General features: G+C 34.4%; 1 protein-coding gene across 3 annotated transcripts in view; it reads right to left on the reverse strand.

Annotated features, from left to right (window-relative positions):
• The window catches only part of LOC126919391 (uncharacterized), a 389,648-nt gene that overhangs the window by 88,188 nt on the left and 276,826 nt on the right, over positions 1 to 24,634 (reverse strand). For all 3 annotated transcript variants that reach the window (XM_050728585.1, XM_050728582.1, XM_050728584.1), the window contains one exon: positions 9,250 to 9,393. In XM_050728585.1, the coding sequence (XP_050584542.1) occupies positions 9,250 to 9,334 (85 nt within the window). In that variant the 5' untranslated portion in view covers positions 9,335 to 9,393. The remainder of the gene's footprint in view (positions 1 to 9,249; positions 9,394 to 24,634) is intronic.

Consider the following 24,634-nt stretch of genomic DNA (forward strand, 5'->3'; position numbering starts at 1 on the left):
ATTATTAAAAGATTCACCTATCCTTGTTAGCAAAGTAACATAAATGAAAATGTGTTTCTCAAATTATCATTTCGGTGTTTTCTAAAGTTAGAATCTTACAAAGTTAGTTAGAAAATTACAAGACGATATTTTTCATATTGCTTTATGATAATTATTTTCTTTACTGATAATTTTTGTCAATAAAACAAGGTATGTTCAAAGACAGTTCTTTATATTTTTAAAAAACCAATACCTTTGCATCATTTTGTTTCAACGAAACTATATAAATATTAAACCCTTTTTACTCATCGATCGAAAAATGACCAAAAACAACGAATTCTCAGATCGAAAAGTTTCATTGCGATAAAAATTTGCTCTCCGTTTGAAAACGGGAATATAATGTAGTATATTCTCCGAAGAACTCTACAAATATCGACTATTCTATATGCAACAAAAATATAGAAATATCAAACCTTCCATAGGTTGAAAAATTCCCTGTAAACTACCAATTCCTAGAACAAAATGTTTCATTGTGTATGTTCTCTTCACTTTGAAAACATGGTTGAAATATAGTATATTCTCCATAAAACTCTACCCAGTATCAAAGTTTCCATATTCGTCAATAAAAGATTTTCTAAAAACTGTAAGGTCCCAAATTTTCCTTTCGATATCCATCGACCGAAAATTGCCAGAATTCATGAGTTCTCTGAATCAGACGTTGAAAAACATGTTCTTTCTGTATTTATCAATTAAAAAATTCCCAAAACTACGGATTCTCAGAAAGAAACGTTTCATCGCGATCAAAATTTCATATTCGTCGATGGAATATTTCCGACAACCACGATCTTCCAGAACAAAATGTTTCTTGCGATCAGAGTTTAAAGTTTTCTTGAAACCAAGATTTCTGGATGTTCTTTTACTTTTGTAATTACTTGCAGAATGAACAGGCTTGTCGGAAATACTCGTTCTTATATTAGGTTGTCCGAAAAGTTTCTTTCGTTTTATGAGGAAATAATAGACGCACAACGTAGATTGTTTTATATTATTTTGTCGAATTACGTACGATCCATTTTGTTCTGTTGAGATAAACACCGCGACATTTTGCAGATTTGGTTTCACGTTTTGAAGGTACACTGTTGTAAAAAAATTACGTTTGCGAAAGAAAAATACTTTTTGGATAACCTAAATAGATTAAATAATCGCATTGACGCATCTTTTAGTACTTATCGAAAGATGACGTTTCATCATCTCACTAAAGCGACCCGGTTCTTGCGTTCTATGAATATGTAACTCTGTCTCTCTACGGCGCGTGACTCGAGCGCGGATAACAAGGAGAAGAGAGAATATCGTAGCCCTCGGGCGGCTCCGCTGCACACACTCTATACTTTCCACGAGACTTTCAAGTGAGATACGCGTCATTTGTAATTTCACGTCGAAACGAATATCTCGCGAGCGAGAACTCGACCCAAGCCTCTTTTTCCATGGTTGCGTTAGGTAGTTGGCGTATCGACTCCTTTCTTCCAACCTTTACACGAGCACGTACCGACGATTTACTCTTCTCAAACTTCCATTTTGTACGCCTCTCCGTTATGTCTTCTGTTCTTGTTCAACTATGTGTGATATGAGATTAATGAAAATTATAATACACCTGTGATACTTGGATTTAACGTAAAATACATGTGGATGAGGGATTTGATGTATACATTTGAATGTCAGGGACTTAATATGTAGATAAGGATACAGAGCGATATATACTGGATTAATTAGAGCTGAGAAATGTGTTCTTGTTAATGGATTTTACGTAGCCTTATTTAACAATTTATACTATAATAGATTATAATAAATATTCGGATTTGAATATTTTATATTTCTCTCCTATCTTTTTCTTTCATTTTTATATATGATTACTATCTATAAGAAAAGTTATTAATTAATAATAATAAATTAACAGTTAGGTTGATAATAATGAGAACAGCATGTATATATTTCGGGACGAAAGAAGAATTTTTTTTTCTTTTTATTTCGAAGTAGTTTACAATTAATTCTCATTGAGAATTATAAGCAAATTATTCCGGCGTGGTACTATAACGTGAATAATAAGTCATTATCGTATGTTTCATTCTAGCTGAATCTAATGTTTAAATCTAGAGGGTAATGTCTTTTTAGCCTGCAGATCGAAAGAAGAATAAATTTATTCCAGTCGTATTACGATAAAATATATTAAACGAGATTGAAGAATTCAAATTTTATGAGCGCAGTTAAATTTGTACGGGACGTCTGACAATTTTCTGGCTCAACAACTACATTATATAGGTAGTCGTTAACGATGCGCTATCATATGAATCTTAAATTCAAAAATCCTGATTGCTTAACACACATTCAACCTTCCATTTTCTTCGTCCACATTCTTCTCCTTAAAACGTCATCTTATTTTAAGAAAAATTTAAAACTAAATTTTTGAGAAATCCAGAATGAATAAGCACGCGTGATTTCTAACGAACATCTACTTTATCCTTAGTCGAAATTCTATAGTTTATATTTTGTTCTTTTGCAACAATTAATTCCAACGTTCTTCAACTTTCGCTTGAGTGCCGCTTCAGGAGAATTACCGGAAGTTCTAGAGGAAGTAGTTCGTCTTGTTACGCATTCTTTCCATACGTTGGCGCGAAACTCACGCCATTTACCGTAGGAATTATAACGCGGATTAAAATTTCGTCGCATTCTTCCGTGGCCGGCATTCACGAAACGTTCTCGCTGGAATGCCCTTCCGGAACGAAATAGCCGCCATGGCGGCCGGAAAAATTCCAGACGGCTGTCGCCCGTGGTAACAATGCTACCATCTAATTTCTTTTCCTCGCGGTCTAGCGTGTTCTCCCTTCCGTTGAAAAAATATCATCACACTCTGGAAACTTCATTTTAATGCGTTCCATTGGATGGTGTTTTCTTCTCTTATTTATTTATTTTTATCAGGAAAGGCGATGTTGAATAAAAGAATTTATTTGTAAAATTAAAAATTTGCTATTATAAATGAAAAGCAGAAACACAACTTCATGAAATTTCCAATCTCGCGTCAATAATTAAATTTTGATTTCGTGAATATTAATTTTTACATTGATCTATTTATGCAGTACATTAACACTTTGCCATCCACATAAATATGCTAGTAACTTTATCCAGTTGCCGGTGTTTTTTGGTAAAAAATTTCAAGATGATAAACTTTGCGTAAAAAGTTGACTTGCGCGTGACACCAACGTGGTATCAGCAGACACTAACATTTGGCCTGCACTTGACAACGCGTTGGTGTCACCCAACGTGAAAATGTTAATTTATCTTTCTATGAAAGAAGTTCCGTTGTTTGATCGAGAGAAAAAGAGGCGGTTTGGAAAGTAGCATAATCTAAAATTGGAAGAATTTTTAAAAAATCCAGGTAAACGGATAAAAATTTTAAAAATAATTTATGTTTTTATTTCTGTATCGCAATAGCTATCATTTTATTCTTTGCATAAATCTATCATACCGTTCTGAGCCGAAAAACCTTCTTTGCACTTTCTTACATGGACTAGGGATAAAACCAAAAGAACATCTTAAACCTATCGATTGTATCTAGAACTATCTTCTAGTTATTATTTATTATAACTAGCGCATCTGCATATGGATGAGGAGCGCGAACTCACATTGTCATTTTCAACAAATTATCTAATTTATTTGGATAACTAATTTAGGTTCTTAGAAAGGTTATCAAGAGTTTTAAGTTTTTAGGTATGCGTTTATGATAATCCACTATTTTCGGCTCACAACCAACTATGTTGAAGAAAGGTACAAGAAGGAAGAAATATCTTAAATCTTATTGTTAGGTCAGATGCTTGCATATTAATTTGCAAGATATTTTGAAGTGTATGCTTACATAAGAAAATAATATTTCTTCGAGTCTTAAAATTTATCTCTAAAAGGATTTAATTCCAATATTTTTCGAATATGTCTGAAAATAGTAGAAATTCAAAGAAAGCAAAAGAAGAAAAAGAAGCTTGGATACCACTGTGTAAAGTCATACAAAGTAGTATCATGGAGATTTTTGTTACTATTGCAAGGGAGAGAATAAAGATTGGAGGAATGCTGGCACGATTTTTAAAGAAACGAGGACATTTACGACGCTGCACCCTCTTTTCGGCGATGTTTCATGGAAGATCAAAGAGAGTACCGGTTTTTTGTTTTTCAGAGTTACTGTCTAAACTGGATCTTCATCTGATAGGTTGATATGTGCTGTTTTCAACTAATCACAATTGTAATACCAAATTTCATAATACAACGTCCAACAAACTAATGGTTAGATACTGTGAAAAATCGTATTTTTATGAACATAACTAGAGAAACGGAATTAAATAAAGATTTACTTCATCTAGTAAATACCATCACCGGTACTATACTTTGAATATTTTTTCTATTTTTACATATCATATGTATTGTTCCACTTATAAATTTTCCATAAATGCATTATAATCTGTAGTCTATTAATAAATAAAGACATGTTTGTAAGGTAACTTGAAATTTGTGTCATCATTAGACTGAGGATATTGATGCACTTACTTGGAAATTTAAATATGCAAATACGCCAAGAATACATATAATATACAAAATTGCATAAAATATCCAAAGTAAAACGGTCGCTATAATATTTGGAGTGTAAAACAAATATTTATTTAGGTTCCATTTCTTTAGCTATCTTTATTCGCAGTCTAGTCATAGCTAATACATCATTTGGGACATGTCTTAAATGAAGAACCAATTGTAAAAATCATTTAAACCGTATGCTAGGGTTATAATTCTTGCAACAATATCGTGGATTGACCTATACAAAATGGCATGTTATGGAGTGGAAAAAAGACGGATGAAAGAAGCGAAGGACGTGCGAAAAAGTTGTACTAATTTGCCGTAATTGCAGGCCGAAGAAAGGGCGATCAGTCACGTAACTTCGCTTAATTGCGGAACAGTGCACATCGATCATAATTTTTCGCGATTTGCAGCTCCTGCTCGCCGGCGAATTTCGCGGATTATTTTTGCCACTCTCGTTTGTTCGCAACCAAAATTTTTTCCCTCGTTATCAGACCGATTCCTCCTCTTTCTTTTCGCGCAAGCCTCTTTCATTACACTGCTGATATTGCGGATATTGAAGGAAAATGTTTACCGTGACGTTATGGATCCGCAAAGCGAGCTTAGCTCGCGCCAGAAGCAGAGACAGCGCGATTACACGTCAGGCTAATCGGAAGTTGCGGAGAGGAAATCGTTGAAGAGCGATCGTAACTACGGAAATGAGAGAAGAACATTTTGCAGAATCGTAGACTCGTTCAAGCACTGAAAAGTTAGCTCCCTAAGAGTCGAAAAACACTAGCGTGTTGAGAAGTGTTTTTCAGAATCGAGGTTGGGAGTAAAGTTGGAAGTAAGATGAAAGGACTCAGGAAACTTTTCATCAAAGAGAAATCCAAAAATTAGCTATAGGGTAGTGGACAGAAAATGTTCGAAGCTGATACTGTTATTGATGAAAAATATAATATTAGTATATATCTTAGTTATTAGTATTACTATTTAGTGATATCTGGACTACATATTGTATCTGTTCATTGTTCTTGCCAAATATTTTTGTTTTGTAAAATTATAGTGTTCTTCGCTTAAGTTTACCATTTAAACTGTCTTTTGTTCCCTACTGTATATTAAGTATACAAGGAGGCATTGTTAAATTAAGTAGCTAAGGTTACATAGAATGTTCAACACTGTGAAGAATTCATTGAATTCGCTGCTTTTATTCTTGCTTTCATCTACGAATGAAAACACCGATTATCCGCAGTGTTTCTCCAAATGTCCAAAGTAAAATAGTTTCAGTGTTAACAAAAATGAATGATAACTAGTATTTCCAATTTGTATTTGTCCCTGTTGTATACATCTTTAAAGAATGGTTTAATTAACGCGTTGACTGCCAAGCGTGTTTTCAAGGAAATCTCCGTCAGGCCACGCGTACCGCAGTACCAAGTGTTCTCTGCTAGGTACTCCCATCGATATTTTAGTAATGCGAGTCGCACAAATGGTGGTCTCAAGAATGATCTCTCGTTTCGTTTGTTCGCAACATTAAAACCACTAGCTGTTGTCGAATATAATGAAGGAAAGTGTGGTATAGGTTTTCCGGCCAAATGGTTTCTTATGCCACCACAATTAGAAAAGGAATCAAATGGAACAAAAAACTTGGCATTCAGCTCCTTCTGGGAATTTCTGTTGTAAACGCTTTGACGATTTACAAAATTGCATCAAGGAAGAGTATAAATATTAGAATATTTAGAGAATTATTAGTTGCAAAATTATTAGGGTTGTCTGAAAATACAAAAAATCCTTGTCTTCAACGGAGTCAGCATAATATTGCCGTTCGGAAAAATGATTCCGGAAGAAGCACTAGACGCGCATGCAAACTATGTTATGCAAATAAAAGACGTCGAACAAAGACACGAGAGAATTTAAAGAAAACAACAACTTATTGTCCAAATTGTCCCCACCAACCTCAGCTATGTATAGAATGCTTTAAAGTTTTACATTCTAAATATTTTTTTTAATAAACCATTTTCGTATTATTTTTATAACAATTCAATAGTTTTATTATTTCTTTTGGAATATCTTTTCAAATACCTACGACGATCCTTCGTAATCAAATAAGCGACATCCGAATACGGGTGACGCGGCCCTACCGGAAACTGCTGTCATCCGAATACGAGTGTCGCGGTTAACGTGTGTGGTGTCAACGTGTTAATAGAATCATAAATTTAATTTATTCTATTTTGAATGTACTATATCTAATTTAAATTGAATATAATTTTTGGTAGATAATTAATATAATAATAATATCAGAATCTTCTTATTTAGAAATAAGACAATTGCTATTTAATGCTAAGGGGTAACAGGAACTTAATTGCTTTTCGACATAAATCACAAGACTAAAATATTTGTAACTCGGTCACAAAATACCGGTACGATGTTTTATCTTCGATGATGGACGTGATTAATCTTTGGTAGGTCAGTTGTTTGCGCGTAAACGAATTTCACAGATTATTTCCGGCCGACGCGGTGGGCAGTGTCATAAAAAGCGACGAACTGTGATCTCTTCTCGTGTTATGTGTTTTTTTCACTCGATCAATGGAGCACGGTGAACGGTCAAAGCATTTATCGGCCAGCCGAACAGAATCGCTTACGCAGCGATACATGTGACCGGAGTAAATAATCGCGTTCGTCGCGAAAATTCGTCGGACTTTGCACGTCACCGACAAAAACCGATAGAAGAGCCTATTCAGTGATACGATGGCAAAATTACACTATCACGTCAATTCCATTCTGTTGGAAGATGCAAATGAATTGAGTATCTATTATTGTCTTTTCCTCCTGGATTTCCAATATTATTAATGGTTTATATATGTATATTGATAGAATATTTAGGAAAATTATAGATTATAGGATGATATTCTATTTGTAAAATGATAATTGGAGTGTCAAAGCAGGGCACTGTTTCTTTAAAATTATTAATATTTCGAGCAAAAGTATTGTTAGCGATCATCGTTAACACAGTTTGTATCACAGCTGTGGTATTTCGTTTAGAATATCTGGGCTATTGCATGAAAGGATACTTCACGCCTAGATACACTGGCTAACTAGTCGAAACTCTAAACTCAGCATAGAAAATAAACTAAAAATCCACAAAATGATAATAAAACCAATTTGGACGTACGGAATATCACTATGAGGGATAGCAGCAATGAGTCGCATAAATAAACTAGAGTCGCTACAATCGAAAGTACTGAGACAATAGCCAACGCCCCATGGTTTGTCAGAAACGAGGAAAGACTTAAAAATACCAACGATTAAAGAAGAAATCGGCAGGTACGCAAAAAAATAGAAGGAAAGAACGACAACACAACCAAACCAGCTGGCTGCTGAAGCGAGCAAAACTCTTATAGAAAGAAGACTAAAAAGAAAACACCCCATTAACTTCACTAAAGAAATAAAACAGTCAAACTCGAAGATGGTATCTCGCTGAGGGTAACCATCCACATGTTATTCAGCAATTAACACTTTACTGACCGCTAGCGGTTCAACAGCATAGCAGCTCGGGCACAGATTCTCCCTGGCACCGGCTTTGTTTTGGTTTAGGCTCTCCAATACCATTCTTTTCGTTCATCGCGAACGGTAAGTTTTTCAAATTCGTATAAAACTATGGGAGCTTACAAAGCAACGGAACTGACGCAACTGAGCAAGGTACCTCAGTACTAAATAACAAATTACTGCTCGAATAATGAGAAAGATTGTCGGCGACAAAAAGCCGATTAATAAGCTATCGGTCGATAAAATGTTAAGCTAGAAAAATTTACCAAATGTCCAGCTGGACAAATTGTAAAGTACGAATTAAATAATAAAAAAAAGGAACTTCACGCCTAGAAGATCATTTGAATTCCTATTACATACAACCGTGTCATAAATTAAGCATTCCAAACGGTCACGTCTCGCTACTTTTCTTTTTGTCTACTTTTGTCATAGTCATCTAAGAGGCCACCTTTCATGATTCCTGCGGGTGGGAGAGGATCACGAAGTTTCACGGAGATGCTAATTGGTCTTTGTTTTTATGGAGGCACGCTAAGCAGCAATCTTGAAGACTCTCGATCAGGAGGATGACTCTTGGAGGAGGTAAACCAGGAAGGAAATTGTAGTTCAGAATTCGTGTCAAAAGCCGAGAATGTACCACCAAGCTCACGTAGTTCAGAAAATTCATTAGTCAGTAAAATTCACCAAATAGCTGAGTTTCATTATGCTCCAAATAAGTCCATCTCATTCAAGGGACTCACTTAGAATCACGTCTTTGAATAGGTCAAAATTAGGTGGTTCTTCAGGCGCTAAACGGTGTATATTGTACAATAAGCAAGGTCAGGAGAAATTGCTTAAATTATCGAACGCAGCAAACTTCTAACCCTAACAAGTATTTCGATCCATCAGTGTGATATTAAAAAAATAAAAAAAGTAGTAGTTGTAGAATATTTTTTTCAAACTACGAACGTTTGTAAATCTATTGACTCCTAGTTCTAAATTGATAGTCACCGAATTGAAACAATTATTTAGAAAAATATAAAAGATTCAATAGATCTATATATAATATATATAATAAAGATTTCACATATTCCAAGAAAAAATATCTACATCTTTTGTTGTATGTAAATAAAAAGATATTATAAAACACAGTAGAATGTTTACCAGACGGCATGGCAGTGATCATGATGGAGACAATGGCGACGACGCCGAGCGCCGATGCGGTCGGCCGCATTCTCCAGCCGGTCATATCGAGGATCCGCTCGCTCTCAGCCTTCAGGGATCTGCTCCATTTTGTTCATCTTCGTTCTGCGTAAAAATGAATTTTTACAGATTACAATTATTTGGCATTAAAATATTAAAGAATATTATTAGGTCGTCCGAAAAGTTTTTTACGTTTTATAAGGAAATAATGGATGCACAACATTTTCAGTTTTATATTATTTTATCGAATTATTTTGTTCTATCAAAATAAAGATCACAACGTTCGACAGATTTAGTTTCATGTTTGTATAAAGATGCATCGTTGTAAAAGACGCGTCTGTAAAAGAAAGACACTTTTTGGACAACCTAATACTATTATTGTGACGGATTCATATCATTAGTTAATAAATTATTGTAAAGAACGTTCAGAGGTTCGATCAGTAAATTCATCGATTATTTATTAAATTTCATAAACAATATGCTTTGAAAATATGAAGTGCTTTCTATCGATATTTTTACCCTCATTTTAATTACGAAGAGTTAGTCTCCTTATACGGACCAGAATGTTAATAAAATTTCGCTGTCAAGGCGTGTCTTAGCCAACGTTTAATTAAGAGAAACTTTCTCAAATGAAGGTTTTTAAACTTCCTATCGAATGGGAATCGAGCCAATGTAGTGTATTTTCAAACAATTGATATTTGTTGTTGGATTCCGATCCTTCATAATACTCAGAAAGTGCTTCTAAAATGTTAATTAGATTTATTATACGTTAAAATAAATTTCATAATATATGGATAATAAATTAAACGATTTTTAATATTTTATCGTAGTCTATAATTCTTGTCATTTTTTAGGATTTTGTAATATATCATGAAACTTTTATTTTATTCTGCATCAAGTTATATGTTCAATCATGATATACGTATATATAAATTAAAAATGGTTTTTGAAGTGTAGATTGTTATATTTTTGTTACATTAAATGATTCTCGTTATTTCATAGAATTCTCTGATACAAATGCTCTGAAACTTTTACTTTATTCTGTTCTACATCAAATTTCATCTTCAGCTATAATGTGCATCATATTTAAAACGAATGAATTTGAAACTACAATAATACGAATTAATATCAAAATTCGCTTTGCGTATCACGAAATTCTGTATGTATCATGAAACTCATTTTATATATCTATATCAAATTAAATCAAACTTTACATAAAACTATAATATTCATACATTAGTATTCATTGCTTTTGAAGTGGTCACCACTTTTACGAAAACTCTACATCTGGTCTTTTTAGTTTTCTCAAGCGCTGAAGCCATTGACAGCATATAGACAAAAGACTGGCATGAAGGCAGACCACAAACAATAGACAGGTGACGTTGGCTTCGGGGTTTTTCAGTTATAAGGTAACACTGCTAACGTGCGGATCTGGACCAGCTCAAATTGTATTCCTACTTATTATTACACATCTCTATCAAATTAAATATATATGTCGGAGATGTAGGGACATCGAGCCTTTCTTTAGGAAGATCCCCAATACTTGGGCTCGAGGTGACATAACTGGTCGTCGAACGTAGCCACGGTCACGGGATGAACGAAATGTCTTACAGAGGAAGTACCGATGTTGAGGGACACGCTGTATAAACAATCAAGTCTCGATCAGGAGCAATGTTGGTTTGTGCAGGACTGCCTAGTTACGGCGCTTGGGAATTTGTTGATATTCCCGATCAATATGTAATTGACAAATGTGACTGTATCTGTCTTTTATTTTGCAATCACCTTGGAGAGTTTACTGTCATCGTCTTGGCAGTTAGTCTGAAAGTAACCCTGCGTCTGAGTTAACGTGTCCGCGTGCTACCAAATATATTCTAACGTACAAAGAGTTTTCCCATTGACCGTGGATTCGTTATTGAGCCCAGGAATATTGTCATTAGTTTTTGTTATACTTATTAATTATTACGCGCCTAAAATTTCTAACGAAAACCCGACATATATATATTTTGTACCTTACACTTTATCCACGCGTTTTCTCTCTTTATACATCTAATAACCTCAACAGTTGCAAATGATCGAGGTATTACATTGATAGTAATGATTCTTATTATTTCACAAAATTTCCTGCTGTATATATTACAAAACATTTACTCTATTTGAGATCAACGTAAAAGCCACGTTTATAACCCATCACGTCACTTCAACATGCACTAACAGAACCGAAAATTCAAAAACCATTCGATATCTCCTATATCACACTAATATCTCAACGATTAAATCCAGCTACTCTACAAATTCGGACGAGTAGTGGTACATGTCCTAGCCAGATAAATTTCACCTATCATTTTCATCGATGTATCAAAATTACGGTCTACCATTCAGTGTCGACTTGTTAGCGAATTTGAACGCGTGTGTTTCGATGGAAAATTTGCGGTAGGACGCGATAGTTGCGACCAGAATAGATGACATTGACAAGAAAATCGTATATATCTCGAAAATTTCAACTGTACGGGATCCCACGGGATTTTATGAACGGCGCTATTTACGAAATAATGTTTCAACCGCCAGCTAATACGCTGTGCGTACACTTGTAACATTATTAATATGATGAGTGTGCCACATAAATTCCAAATACACAGGAAAGATTTTCGTACAGTACTTTTCAAAAATATTTAGCCCATTCACTACCAACCACGAGATATCTCGTAGTAAGCATATGTATTGATATACGACAAGACTTCCGATTATGACAGAATTATGACCGATTATTTGCGTTACAAGTTTAGAGCATTCGAAGATGGTATTCCATTGGGGGTAGCCATTCATATGTTATTTAGCAATTAAGTAAGAAAAATTTACCAAATGTCCAGCTGGACAAATTGTAAAGTACAAATTAAATAATGAAAAAAAGGAAAAGGATAAGTTTAGATCGATTGCAATTGATCACGGAATAAGTTTTAGCTAGAAATTATTAGGAAGGATGAACGGAAATTTTATATAATAATATTTTATATATAATAATATTTATATAATAATATATAGATTGTGTGAAATGCCATGTTTTCTTTAAAATAAAATCTTGGCGCCCAGGGCAAGACGCTCTAGATTTGCTTGGTAATGAATGGAAAATTGTATGAATTTTTTATGTGTGTGACACGAAAACTTTCGAAATTCCATTAGCTCTTTAATGAAACATGATTGTAATGATTATATTGATAAACTTCAAAATTGAAGAATGTAATATTTAGAGATTCACGAAAGAACTTGAATACTTGTAAAACTTGTTATGAATATATTACGTGCCTTTGCTATTATGATTACTGACTATTATGATACTGCATATTGATCACATTTGAAACTATTTTGAAAATTTATATAGTTCAAAGATACTTATCAAAAGTATACAAAGAAACCTAAAATATTTAAATAGTCAATTATACGTTAGTACATTCCTCAAATGTTTTAATATTTTCCGCAATAACCCATTTGTGAAAGACTAACGACTAATAAAAACGCTATTCAGAAACATTACATTTGTAAGAGTTTATGTTGATCGGGCCCGAAAAGGTGTCTAGGCCCGAAAAACCTTGAAAGGCCGACAGCGTTATAAACCACTCTGTAAAAGAAGCAAATTTTTACCTTTTACCTCTATCTTGAGTGATCAATAGTGAGGCAAAATTGAGACTACGGATCTTTTTGAGGACTTTGGCGCTGTCTACGATCAAATAAGTCAATCGTCAATAACAGTTGTCTGCCAGTTTACGAAAACCGAAGGTCGTGGTCTGACCACCGGACACGACATAGCAGTTGATATTTTGGATTATATCCAGAAGGGACAGTCCCTTAACACTTTGTCTGCCACGACAAAATCACATGTTTTGCTCAGGACGCCACGGGAGTATTTTTATTATTCAAAGCATATAATGGCAAAATAATAATAAATTGATGATGTAAGACAACATTCTTCCCCCAATGGACCGTTTATCTTATTGGTGGTCACAGGTGACCACCGTGGCGCCTTGGTAACAGTTGACAGCGACATATTATAACAAGGCTTCGTTTATTTCAACAAACCATTCGCATTCGTTATTTCGTCGTAAGCAAAACGTGCAGAATATATTGTTGAAACGTGTAGAAGATATTAGTAAACAATATTTGCTCATTCTATATGTCGAGTTAACAATAATCTTAAGTTCAATAACGAATCCACGGTCAACGAGGTAACTCTTTGTTAAATGTAGAATATATTTTGAAGCACAAAATAACGTTCGCTGGAACGCTCGGTATATACTGCTCGTAAAGACGATGTTAAAACTCTTCAGGGAGATCGCACGAATAAAAGACTGAAAAAAGCTTTCCTCTTCTTACGATCGCGTTCGTTTTGTTGTATGCTGTTCGGGGATACCAACAAAATTCCAACCGCCGTTGCTAGGTAGACCCGCGTAGCGGCGACATTGTGCCTGCCCGGAGTTTGATTATGAATACAACGTGTGTCCCATAATATTAACATTTCTGAGGCAAAACCACACATGGTTTGATTTGTCCTCGAACCTGTGTCCCGCTACAACTATATTTTTTTAAGGAGAACTATACAACTACTCTGTATCTCTGTTAGGTAAAAACGTCCATTCCGTGACCGTGGCTACGTTCAGTGACTAGTTGTGTCACCTCGAGCCCAAGCCCACTGTCACAAATCTCGGACAAACATAATCGAATTGAATCATAAACAACTATTTCTCAGTTTTATTATTTAAGTACAGCTATAATAGTCTAGACTAAAGTGTTGGGGATCTTCCCAAAAATTCCAAAAGAAAGGCTCCGATGTCCTTTCATCTCCGCATATATATAATAGTAAGGTATGTTGACACTTTTAACTTCAATTATATGATTATAAAGCAGTATTTACGATTATTTTCTAAGGTGTGTTTACAATAATATTCGTAGATTACCCCTCAAAGATATGGATGCAAACATAGTGCAGCGTTAGATGCAAGATTTGTTCTCATTTTTTTTTATTGATGTTCTAATAAAAATGTTTAATTGTTCAATGGAGCACTTTTTATTTCAAAGTATCTTCTATTTATCGGTTATATTCAAAATGCCCTAACTGTCAATTTTCATATAATTTTTACAGTTGTGAGAAGTTCAAGCACTCCGGTCATCAATGACCACCGTGTGACGTCACCACGTACCAGGAGGAACCGTAGTCGGTCATATTGGTATGACCAACGTGGCAGTCAAAGTGTTAATAGCCACGCATCCAAAAAACCAATACAGTCCACATTGTGTAAATTTTCTGGGTTATACCTCCTTTTCTCCTTCAACCCTTTTATGAACCCGCGGCTGTTTGAGCGCGTACAAACGCGTTAAAAAGCCATAGAAAATATCTTGAATAACATTAAACAGTCGTTAAAGAAACTTTGAAACTTTACAGAGAAACCTAAAAAAGATTCTTCAAAACACCTCTCAGGAAGGAAAATATCAAAGTTCAACAACCACATGCACTCATCAATTAAATTCTTAAACAACTGTCTCGTTGAAAAGCATTTCGGGAGTGAGTTGACGAACGTTTGTTACTCGAAGAGAGGGCGTAGGGGGAAAAGGCAGAACCGGAAGTGAGGGCGCCGCGCGAAAGAGCCGGAAACAGCGTGTGCGGACCGTAGTAAATCGTGTAATCACGTACTCGCGAATATTCGACTTGGCTGAATGCGAGGGAAATTTCATTCGTCTCTGGTCTGGAGAGTGGTTGGCAACATCGACCGTAGACATAATTACACGTCTGATTAAACATTACAATTGCAAGTCAGCCATGAGATTTGTCACGAGCGTCTGTGGCATTGCGGTGTCCCTCGCAGACGTGTCTGTCCCACTCTCTGACTGCTTTCCAAATCGCATTGTAATTTGAAGAGAAGGTGATCAGACGTGTTGTGGACACGTCCTGCGACATGTACAAATTAATTTCATTAATTGACCGATCGAGGCAATCAGGCTGAAAGAATCCAGTTAGTTTTCAAAGGTTCGTGTCTTGATTTTAGGAACGTTGATGGAGAATTAATCGATGTGTTTCGCCAGGATGTTTCGTGGACTTTGTATAAGAGGTTGCCGAAAGTTAAGGCTAACTTCATAACTAAGCTTGGTTGAATACTGAGATGGTTAAGTTTGATGTCTGGAAGGAAGCGTGCATTAATCCATTAAGGGCTAATGTTGCGTTCAAGCAACGCTTTGTTCCAACTTTCTTTTCAAACAATTTACATTGTTCAATTCTATTGATGGATACTAAACAATAAGTATGAGTACCTTAGAAGTTACGTTGGCCATCTCTGTAACTTGGATTACAGATAAAAATATCAAGTATAAGAACTATTTTTTAACATTTACATTTGTGTTTACACAGGAATCAAACTGTCTTCCTGTAATAAATAAATCTATGAAAATAGTTCTTTGTTTTCTGAGATATCCAATGTTAATTGTATACTTGAATAATAAAATTGAAGACTTGATAGAAAAAAGTGGAGTTAACAAGCTTGATCTTTGAAGTCAACATCACAGAATTTTATTGGTCTGCCGCTATGATGCATTAATATTGTTACGTTGTTCTTGATCATCTTGATCGCCAGGTCCAGTTCGATCGTTAAAAATATTGTTTTCGTTACGTGATTTATTAATCATCAAAGCGTGATGAGTATTCCGACTCTGATGTTATTAGAAAAGTTGAAAAAAGTTCCGCAAGTTTATACATTTCCTCGACGAGAAACCGCTTAAGATTTCGAATTGTTTTAACAAGTTTGAGGATGAACACTGAAGATAGGAGTGGTCGGTTTGTTTTCTCAGCTACGTCAAAACGGAGGCTGCTTTCTAATTTAAATCGTGAACAGTCCCTGAAAGGCATTCTCTTAAAGTTGTTTGATCTGCTGCTCTTTCAATTGGGACCAAGTTATTTTTCTGCTCGACCACGCAGTCTGGAATACAAGTACTCGAATTTCGATCTCGATTGTATACTTAATCCTAAGCGAAAGAAAACAACCTAGATTACTTGTAAAACCATTTCGTCCATCTCAACACCAAAGTTTTTATTTACAGTTTACAATTTTTTACTTTTATTAATTAATATCTATTTAATTTCTAAGTTCAACATTATACTAATATATGTGAGAAAATTTAGATATTTTATATTTAATGTCTCTTTATAATTGTAGATTCTAACATCGTACACTAATATTAATAAGTTAAAATACATGCATAAATTAAACTTAAATTCGAGTACTTTCTTTCGTGGTACGAATGTAAAGTTGTAAAGTTGTAAATGTGCTGTACTATGCATACACATATACAATATATACATACAATATATACAACGAAGGTAAAAATGAACTAATTTCTACGAATATCTTTTCATAATAGCCTAAAAACAATATTTTGTGCGTTTTATTGAAAATTTGCAGAATTATCTATAAATTATCATAGCCTCTTTAATATTTAAGAAACTTTAAAAAGTATTCTTTCGGAATGGTTACCAAACGATCTAAAAGTTCATCGTGAAACTACAAACCAGCTTGATCTGAAAAATTACTTTTTCGCATTGCAACAGATACTTTTATTCCTTGGACGAAACCCTATCAAAGAGCTTCCAGTTTCGCAATTTTCACCGCGAATTTCGCTGCAATTGCTACTTTTCGTGATGTTCTCGAGAGCAATACTGCAAACCACCTTCCTCTATTCGCTCTCGCGGGACAAAATATTCGAACTCCATCGAAAGAACTCCAAACTTTGTTTGATACAAATGTACACTGTTTTGTAAGTTTTTCACGGAAACGTACTTATGTAAATTTAAGATGATAATACATATCAAAGATTTTATCTCTATATAGCTCTTATAGATTTTCGACAAAGATACGATCATCAGTGAAATGTTCCTTTTCTAAAGAACTGTAATGTATACACTGTAATGTACTTTTCTTAATCAATCGTTTTCATAATATTATTATCTGTAATATAATCCACTGTATTTAATAACGAACCTGTTTGCTATTTCAACTTCTGATTGGACTAATATTTGTGAATTTCTCTTTTATCATTTCAAACTCTTGCGAATGGATTAATGGTAATTGGATAATATTTAAATGTAATTATAGCGAGTTTCCAATGAACCATCAAAATTCTCCAATTGAACTTCACTTTCCTATAATCCGCACGTTACAAAAATATATTTAATGAAATATGAAACTTTTTCAAGATATTATTACCAGCATAGAGACATATAATAGAATAATTCTCTCGTTTCATGACCGGACTGAACTTAGAAACTCGCAGAAGGCTAACTTACGTCGCCAAGTTAGTAAATTAAAGCATACCACGAGCATCCATTCCAAGTCAGAGGAACGTGCAAGTATTTTATCACAAAACTGTCCAACACATTCCACGACCGCACCTATAGGAATCTTGAAAGAAGTTTCTTTGCATCCTAGTTAAAATCATCGTGAATTGCATCCACGAATCTTAACTGATGTCTTCTCTTAATTATGATCTCCACGAATGTATGTCGAATTATATGAAACTTGACATTTCTATCGAGATGTTAGTTAAGATGATTCACCAAGAACTTCTCTGATAGAGTTACCAACATCGACTCGATACTACGGTTAATCGTAATTCTCTGGGGAAGTCGAGGCCAGCTGACTGATGGAAATTATTCAGTTACATGATCACGTTCCAAAGGGTTGTAGTATACATATAGAATACTAGTTATAATTTGGAGATTCGGCAAGTTTCGTATTGATGCTAAGATAGAGTATTGGGTAGCTGTTGGTATAGAACCATAACCATTTAATTATGCTTTTGACATAGGAGAATGAAGATAAAATATGAAATTAATTACATATTTTCCTCTGCTATAATATAACGGAGTTAATTATTTTCTTTTATTATATATAACGATGTATAATTATCTTCGAATTATTTCAATTAGTAAAGGAAGGGGTGGTAATTGTGATTTTCTATATTTTCTATTACAAACACGTCATTCGTTGCATCTATTACATTCGTATGTAGAGAAACAGATTTATATTATATTATTTCCGCCAATGAGAAGCATAAATAATATAATTTGAAAAACATTCCGTTTTTCGTCATCCTGAAAAAGGACTATTTCTTGCAAATTGAATGAGTTGAAGCGTCGTGTGTTGGAATATATTTGTGAAAGGTACGTAGAATCGATATACACAAATGCGATCACTGAATCTTTGATATTTTCAAAAATATATGAAAATAGTTGAAATTCCCGAAACTGTACGTGTTGAAATATTATAGTATTATTTTATTTTTTATTTATATTATAATCAGATAATTATAATACAGACATGCCTCGGATAAATTTTTCTCCGAGATCAAGAAAGTTATATTTCTACGATCTAAAAAGAGGAAATGGAAAACAGGTCGTAAGGCGGCATAACATAGTGAATGCAAAAGTGCGAAGGAAAGAAGAATACGTATGTGACTTTTGTATATAAACAGAAGAATTTGCTTTACTTATTTACTTTCCATCTCAAAATGTTACTAAAATATTGATCTTCTATAATTCATATTACTGTCATAAAGCTGACTTTACTCTTTTCTTTTACTTTCGTCTTTCATCACAGATAGCTTATTAATTTAAGAACATTTTACGCGAAAATTTGAAACAGTTTAAATTATGAACCAGATTTTAGGTAGAAATATACACATCTTTGAGACTGTTACGACACGACCGTTCGCGGAGAGATGCGATCGTGAGGAAACGCGTCAGTGAGAGGCGTAAATTCTCGCTACGATTTTGATAATCAACGCCGCAAATCAGTCGTTCCTCTGTTTCGATTTGGATAACAGAGGTGGTTCAAATGATTATAACACTAAATTAACAGAGTTAATGTAAGCTTCTATTTTTAACAATATTTAAAATTATAATTAACGCGTTACAAATGATTTTACGATGGTACAACTAGTTTATTATTATAATTCGACTCGACTTTATAGTATTTCTCGACGTATTCGTTTGACTAAGCGGCCTTGATTTTCTTTCTGTGAATCTCTCGATGCATTCGGTTTGACTCCTCGTATGACACTGATTGCCCTTCGATTTTTTCCTTTGTTTTCTTTTGGAGATGACCCCCACCACGCTCGGGTCTAGCGACCGTTCGCGCCTATGATCACGTATGCTACCTTGTTTGTGTAGGTAAAATAACGAACCAAAGGCGAATCGATGTTTTTTAGAACCCGCTGCTTGACAACAACTATACGCTTATCGCTACTTCGTGTATATCTCGCCGGTAATGTAAGACGATCTGTCTGCGACATCGTAGTAACAAAGACGGTTAGGTACATGGCGTATATTAAACTTCAAGGCATAACAGAGACCATATTACTACTCTTTCTTTTATGTAATTCGAAACTGTTAGTATAAAATTCTCTCATATGTTAAATTATGTAAATAATTAATGCCAATTTGCTCAAGATTGTATTTATTTCTTGGTTTTATCAAAACTTCGTCTTAGCACAAAGATAAGACTTGAAATTTTGAGATCTTATTTACGTACTGGATAGACAATTTTATTTCAGCCGAACGGCTTTGAAATAGTATTCGGTTTACAAATTTTATAAACTTTTCAATATTGCACACAATTTATTACTACAAATATTTTTAAGCAACTATGTTCATCATATTGTATGATAAAAGTACGAAACACGAATTGATTGGATTTAAGTCAGGAAAGATAAAATTTACTTCAATCCTTCCTCTTAATCCTGTTTATAAAAAAATATACAGAAAATGATTGTACAATCATCAAGTCGTGTTTTATAACATAATAACATTTAACAGTGTAAAAATTATTCGAAATTTAGCTTTTCAATAAATATATTTTTATCAGAAATTTTCAGAGAATGTATGACTAGTTTTTGTAAACCAAAGACATAAACCAAATTCCAGGAAAGCTGGAACTAATTATTTGAAATAACTAAACTAAACTTAATTAACTTAAACTTAAATTAAATTAAAATAACTAAGTTAAACTATCATTTAATATACAAAAACAAATCACAAAAATCAACAATCTTTTTAATCAATGTTTCAGAAACTTAACGATTATTTCGTTAGGACGAAGTTTTCGATTCGAACTGACTGAAAGAGTTTCGAAACTGGGATGTTACTATTCACAAACAGTGAAAGAAAAAAGTTAATTCAATATCGAATCTCAGTTTCTTTCGGATCAATTACCCCATTCGACAATCTCGCAGCTGTGGTTACGATTCGTATTATATCGAAGAAATCGATTCAGTCGGATTATTCGTTCTTTAAATAAAGCGAGGTAATTTGGCGACTGTAATCTATCGTTGTTTCCAAGATTGGCTTTCGTTTAATGGCGGGAAAGTGCGTTGTTAAGTGGTCCAGATACTTCTCGATCCCCTATCCTCTGTCTGTACAAATGGGCTGTAAGGGTTTTATCAGTTCAGGATTATGCACGGTGATTCATCTAAATTTTTCAGTGTCGCAAGATTTCTTTTGGTCTTCCAATTGCGGTATCGGGCAAAAGAAATAATAAATAGTTCAGAAGTATTTATAGTATACAAAATACGATAGCTACAGCTGCGGTCGCAGCAGTCACGTTTTGTTTTTATTTACTCTCTCGTCTCGTTGAACCAATTATCGACACTTACATTTCTTCGATATGATGTAAGTCAATTTATTTTTAATTATCGTAGTCTTACTTGTTTATTGTGTATAGTAAAACGTTATGATATGATAAGATTGATTTTTAAAAATTGACGTTCCAAGAAATCTTTATCCTTAGACCGTTTGAATTGTAATGTTCGGATAAAGAAGATTCCTTTAAATTGGCATAACGCATTAACATATCACACGAAAAGAAGTATATGATAGAATAAGAATTGTTAATATTATCGCAATACATTTAGATAATAAAATAAACAATACACAAGTAATACACAATTTCATAAACAATGCAAAAATAATCAAACTTCGAAAGTTGTATAGTCCCGTAAAAAATAGCCCTAAGGAATATATAAATTAATTAAATATTAAACTATCTTTTTTTTAAATTACCAAGCTACATGTCCCTTATGAACCACCATCTGTAACCAAATTATGATTAATTCCTACACAAATTCATATACAGGAGTGCATTCATATTATTTTTAAACCTTTAAATTCATTACTTTATTGCCCATCATTCGAACATTTCATCCTTCATCATCAATGCTAGACTGAATTGCAGAGTCATCTTTACCGCAAGCACACCAACGGAATTTATACACGCCCGTTGAGATTGACGCGCGACGAATAGATCGGATGCGATTAAAAATTGAATTTCCAGTGAAGCTCCACTATTTGGAGTCGTTTTGTTGCATCGCAAGGTGAGTCCTCAAATTTCGTTATATTCTGCCCCCTGATCACGCAAGCTTCTTTTGTTGGCACAGCTTCGCGGGAGTCAAGAGGAAGGAAAAAAGAGCAGCACTGGAAGCTAGAAGTTCGACGGATATCATTATTATTAAATTAAATTCATCGCTCCGACTCAGGACAAGTTGTTATATGAACGATGACCACACAACTTACGTGGAAACAACATACTGAATCAATTATAGACATGAGGTGCTCGTCGGTGAAGGTGCCCACAAAAAATACTCTTGATTTTCAACAATAACGTTTATTAAACTCTTAACAATTAACAACAAATAACGATTAACCACGATTAACGATTAACGACGATTAATAACAAATAACGATTAACACTGAACTATCAAGAGTCGACGACTCGTTTCTCTAATTGTGTTTGCTTCGCTTAACTTTTCGCATTTCGCAGCTCGAAGCAGAATGAATCTTTTGGTTCAAAACCACACCGATTCTTTCCTTTGTTATCCCTCGATATCCCCACTACGCGCGCGTTTATCAGATGCCCGCGACGGTTGCTGCGTATGCATTCTTCCGAAAATTCGGCGAAAGAACCGTAGGGATATCGATGATACATTAGGCTTGTCGGCCTTACGCTTTAAAGGTATAGCGCTTTAGGACAAAAGAGGACAAAAATACTGGCTAACTAATCGAAACTCTAAACCAGCATAGAAAATAAAATAAAAATCTACAAAACAATAATAAAACCAATTTGGACGTACGGAATATCACTATGGGGGACAGCAGCAATGAACCACATAAATAAACTAGAGTCGCCACAATCGAAGATACTGAGAACAATAGTCAACGCCCTATGATATTGTCACAGATAAAATCCGATCAAACAAAACGATAAGATAGCGAAATTCCAAACGCCTAACATGAGTGACCATCGGAATAACATCCGGTCACTACATCCGTTCCGAGATATATGATCGAAGCCTTTTCCCACTCCTACGAATAAAAGAATTTAAATACTCCTCCTAAAATCATCCAAGTCAGTCTTGAACAGTCACGCTCAGAGCTCAGAAGTATATTGTAAGCCGGAAAGAAATAAAGTTTCTTTTTATTTTACGCGACAATATGTCAGAAACGAGGATATACGCAGACTTAAAAATACCAACGGTCAAAGAAGAAATCGGCATGTGCGCAGAAAATACAAAGAAAAACCGGCAACACATACAAACCAGCTGGCTGCTGAAGGGAGAAAACTGTCATAGAAAGAAGACTAAAAAGAAAACACCTTACTACAGAATACTGTAATGACCTCATTACAGAAATAAAATAGTCAAACTTCAACATGTTATATACTCAACATACACGTGTTATTTAGCAATGAAGCTAGAAAAATGTACCAAATGTCCAGTTGAACAAATTGTAAAGTACAAATTAAATAATAAAATCTATTTTTTTATAAAAAAAATATGAACGATGAATACCGAAAATCATCAACGACCGCGCTTTTCTTGATGGAATTCGCTTTCATTTCTTTCTTTAATGTCCTTTATCATCTGTTCTTCGCGACGGTTCACACGCACTAATCGCTGGCGTCGCCGGCTTCCTTATTTTTTTGCAAGGAGAACGAACACGATGGATTCAATGGAGGGATTAAAAGGTTACGAGTGTGCTCGAGAGCATCGAAAAACAGAGATTCAGGGAAAAATTTCAGGAAAAATTGTGAAGGCACGAACGCGGAATTAAACGCTGTGGAAATTTTTTGTCCCGAATAAAGGTTGTTCTGACGTTCCTATGTTGAACCTCTCTGGTTTGGTGCTCAACTTTTTCAAATCTCTTGTCACTGATACCGAACTTTAAACGGTGTAGAGTTGTTCCTCTAAAAACTTCAAAGAAATCGTTACATCCGTGAATAATTGAAAATCTGGAGGAGCTTTAAAGAGAACGAGGAATGTATCACTTATATTCTGTATAAAATGTTTTGAAAGATGTAAAAAATATGATATTAAATGATGAAAAAAATAATATATACATAATATAAAGGTACATTGTGAATCAGCTTTCACAAGTTTTCAAACACTTCCGATAATCTGATAAAGAAATATTTGCGTTGGTTGCACTGCTTGATCCTTTAAAATTATATAATAATCATAAAATCCTATAATCCTCGTATTTACGAGTGTTCATTATTATAGTGCTTGATAAACCAATAAAATTATTTACCATACTTGATCACTTTCTATATGTCGCTAATTATGATTGCAGTCGATGTAACTTACAACAATAACAAACAATAACATATGGATATCACTTATGGCCCAACGAATCATCATCGTTCATGATAATGAACAAGTTAAACGTCGAACAGAGCTTCTACTTGATAACTTTTTATACTTTTTACAATGTGCAAACACACATATCGCGAGGCAACGTTCAAACTTTAAACACAACCATTTTCAAGGTTATTCTGTTTCGTGTATGGTCTGTCGCAAAATTTACGAACCGCATAAATGATTAAGAGAATTTTTGGATTCACAATTTCGTATCAGGACCGCAAACTTTTATTAATTCATCGTGATTCCTCGATCGAATGTTTTTCCCTTTGGCGAAGAAGAATATCAGGATTCTCGTCTTTCCGTCGATCATCAATTTTTAATCGCTTCTCCGTGAGACTTCGACAACTCTTCAGCGGATAACTGCAAAACTTTTCCAATACCCTTTACATCTTACGATACAGCGATAAATCATCGCTTTCTCCAGGAAAAAAATTTGAGTGTTCGAGATACGGGATAAGAATGCAAAATAGTGTCATTTAGGATGATCGGGAAATCGTTTCGGGGGCGTAAGACGGAGTTACTAATTTCGCTAATAGCTGTGATCGTTTAACTTCCAGCGCAATCTTCGTAATTGCACATTGAAAGACGCTTTCGCAACCCTTTTAGTCTTCACGCGATA

The sequence above is a fragment of the Bombus affinis genome, chromosome 8 (genome assembly GCF_024516045.1).
Source record: "Bombus affinis isolate iyBomAffi1 chromosome 8, iyBomAffi1.2, whole genome shotgun sequence".
In the NCBI taxonomy this organism is placed as follows: Eukaryota; Metazoa; Arthropoda; class Insecta; order Hymenoptera; family Apidae; genus Bombus; species Bombus affinis.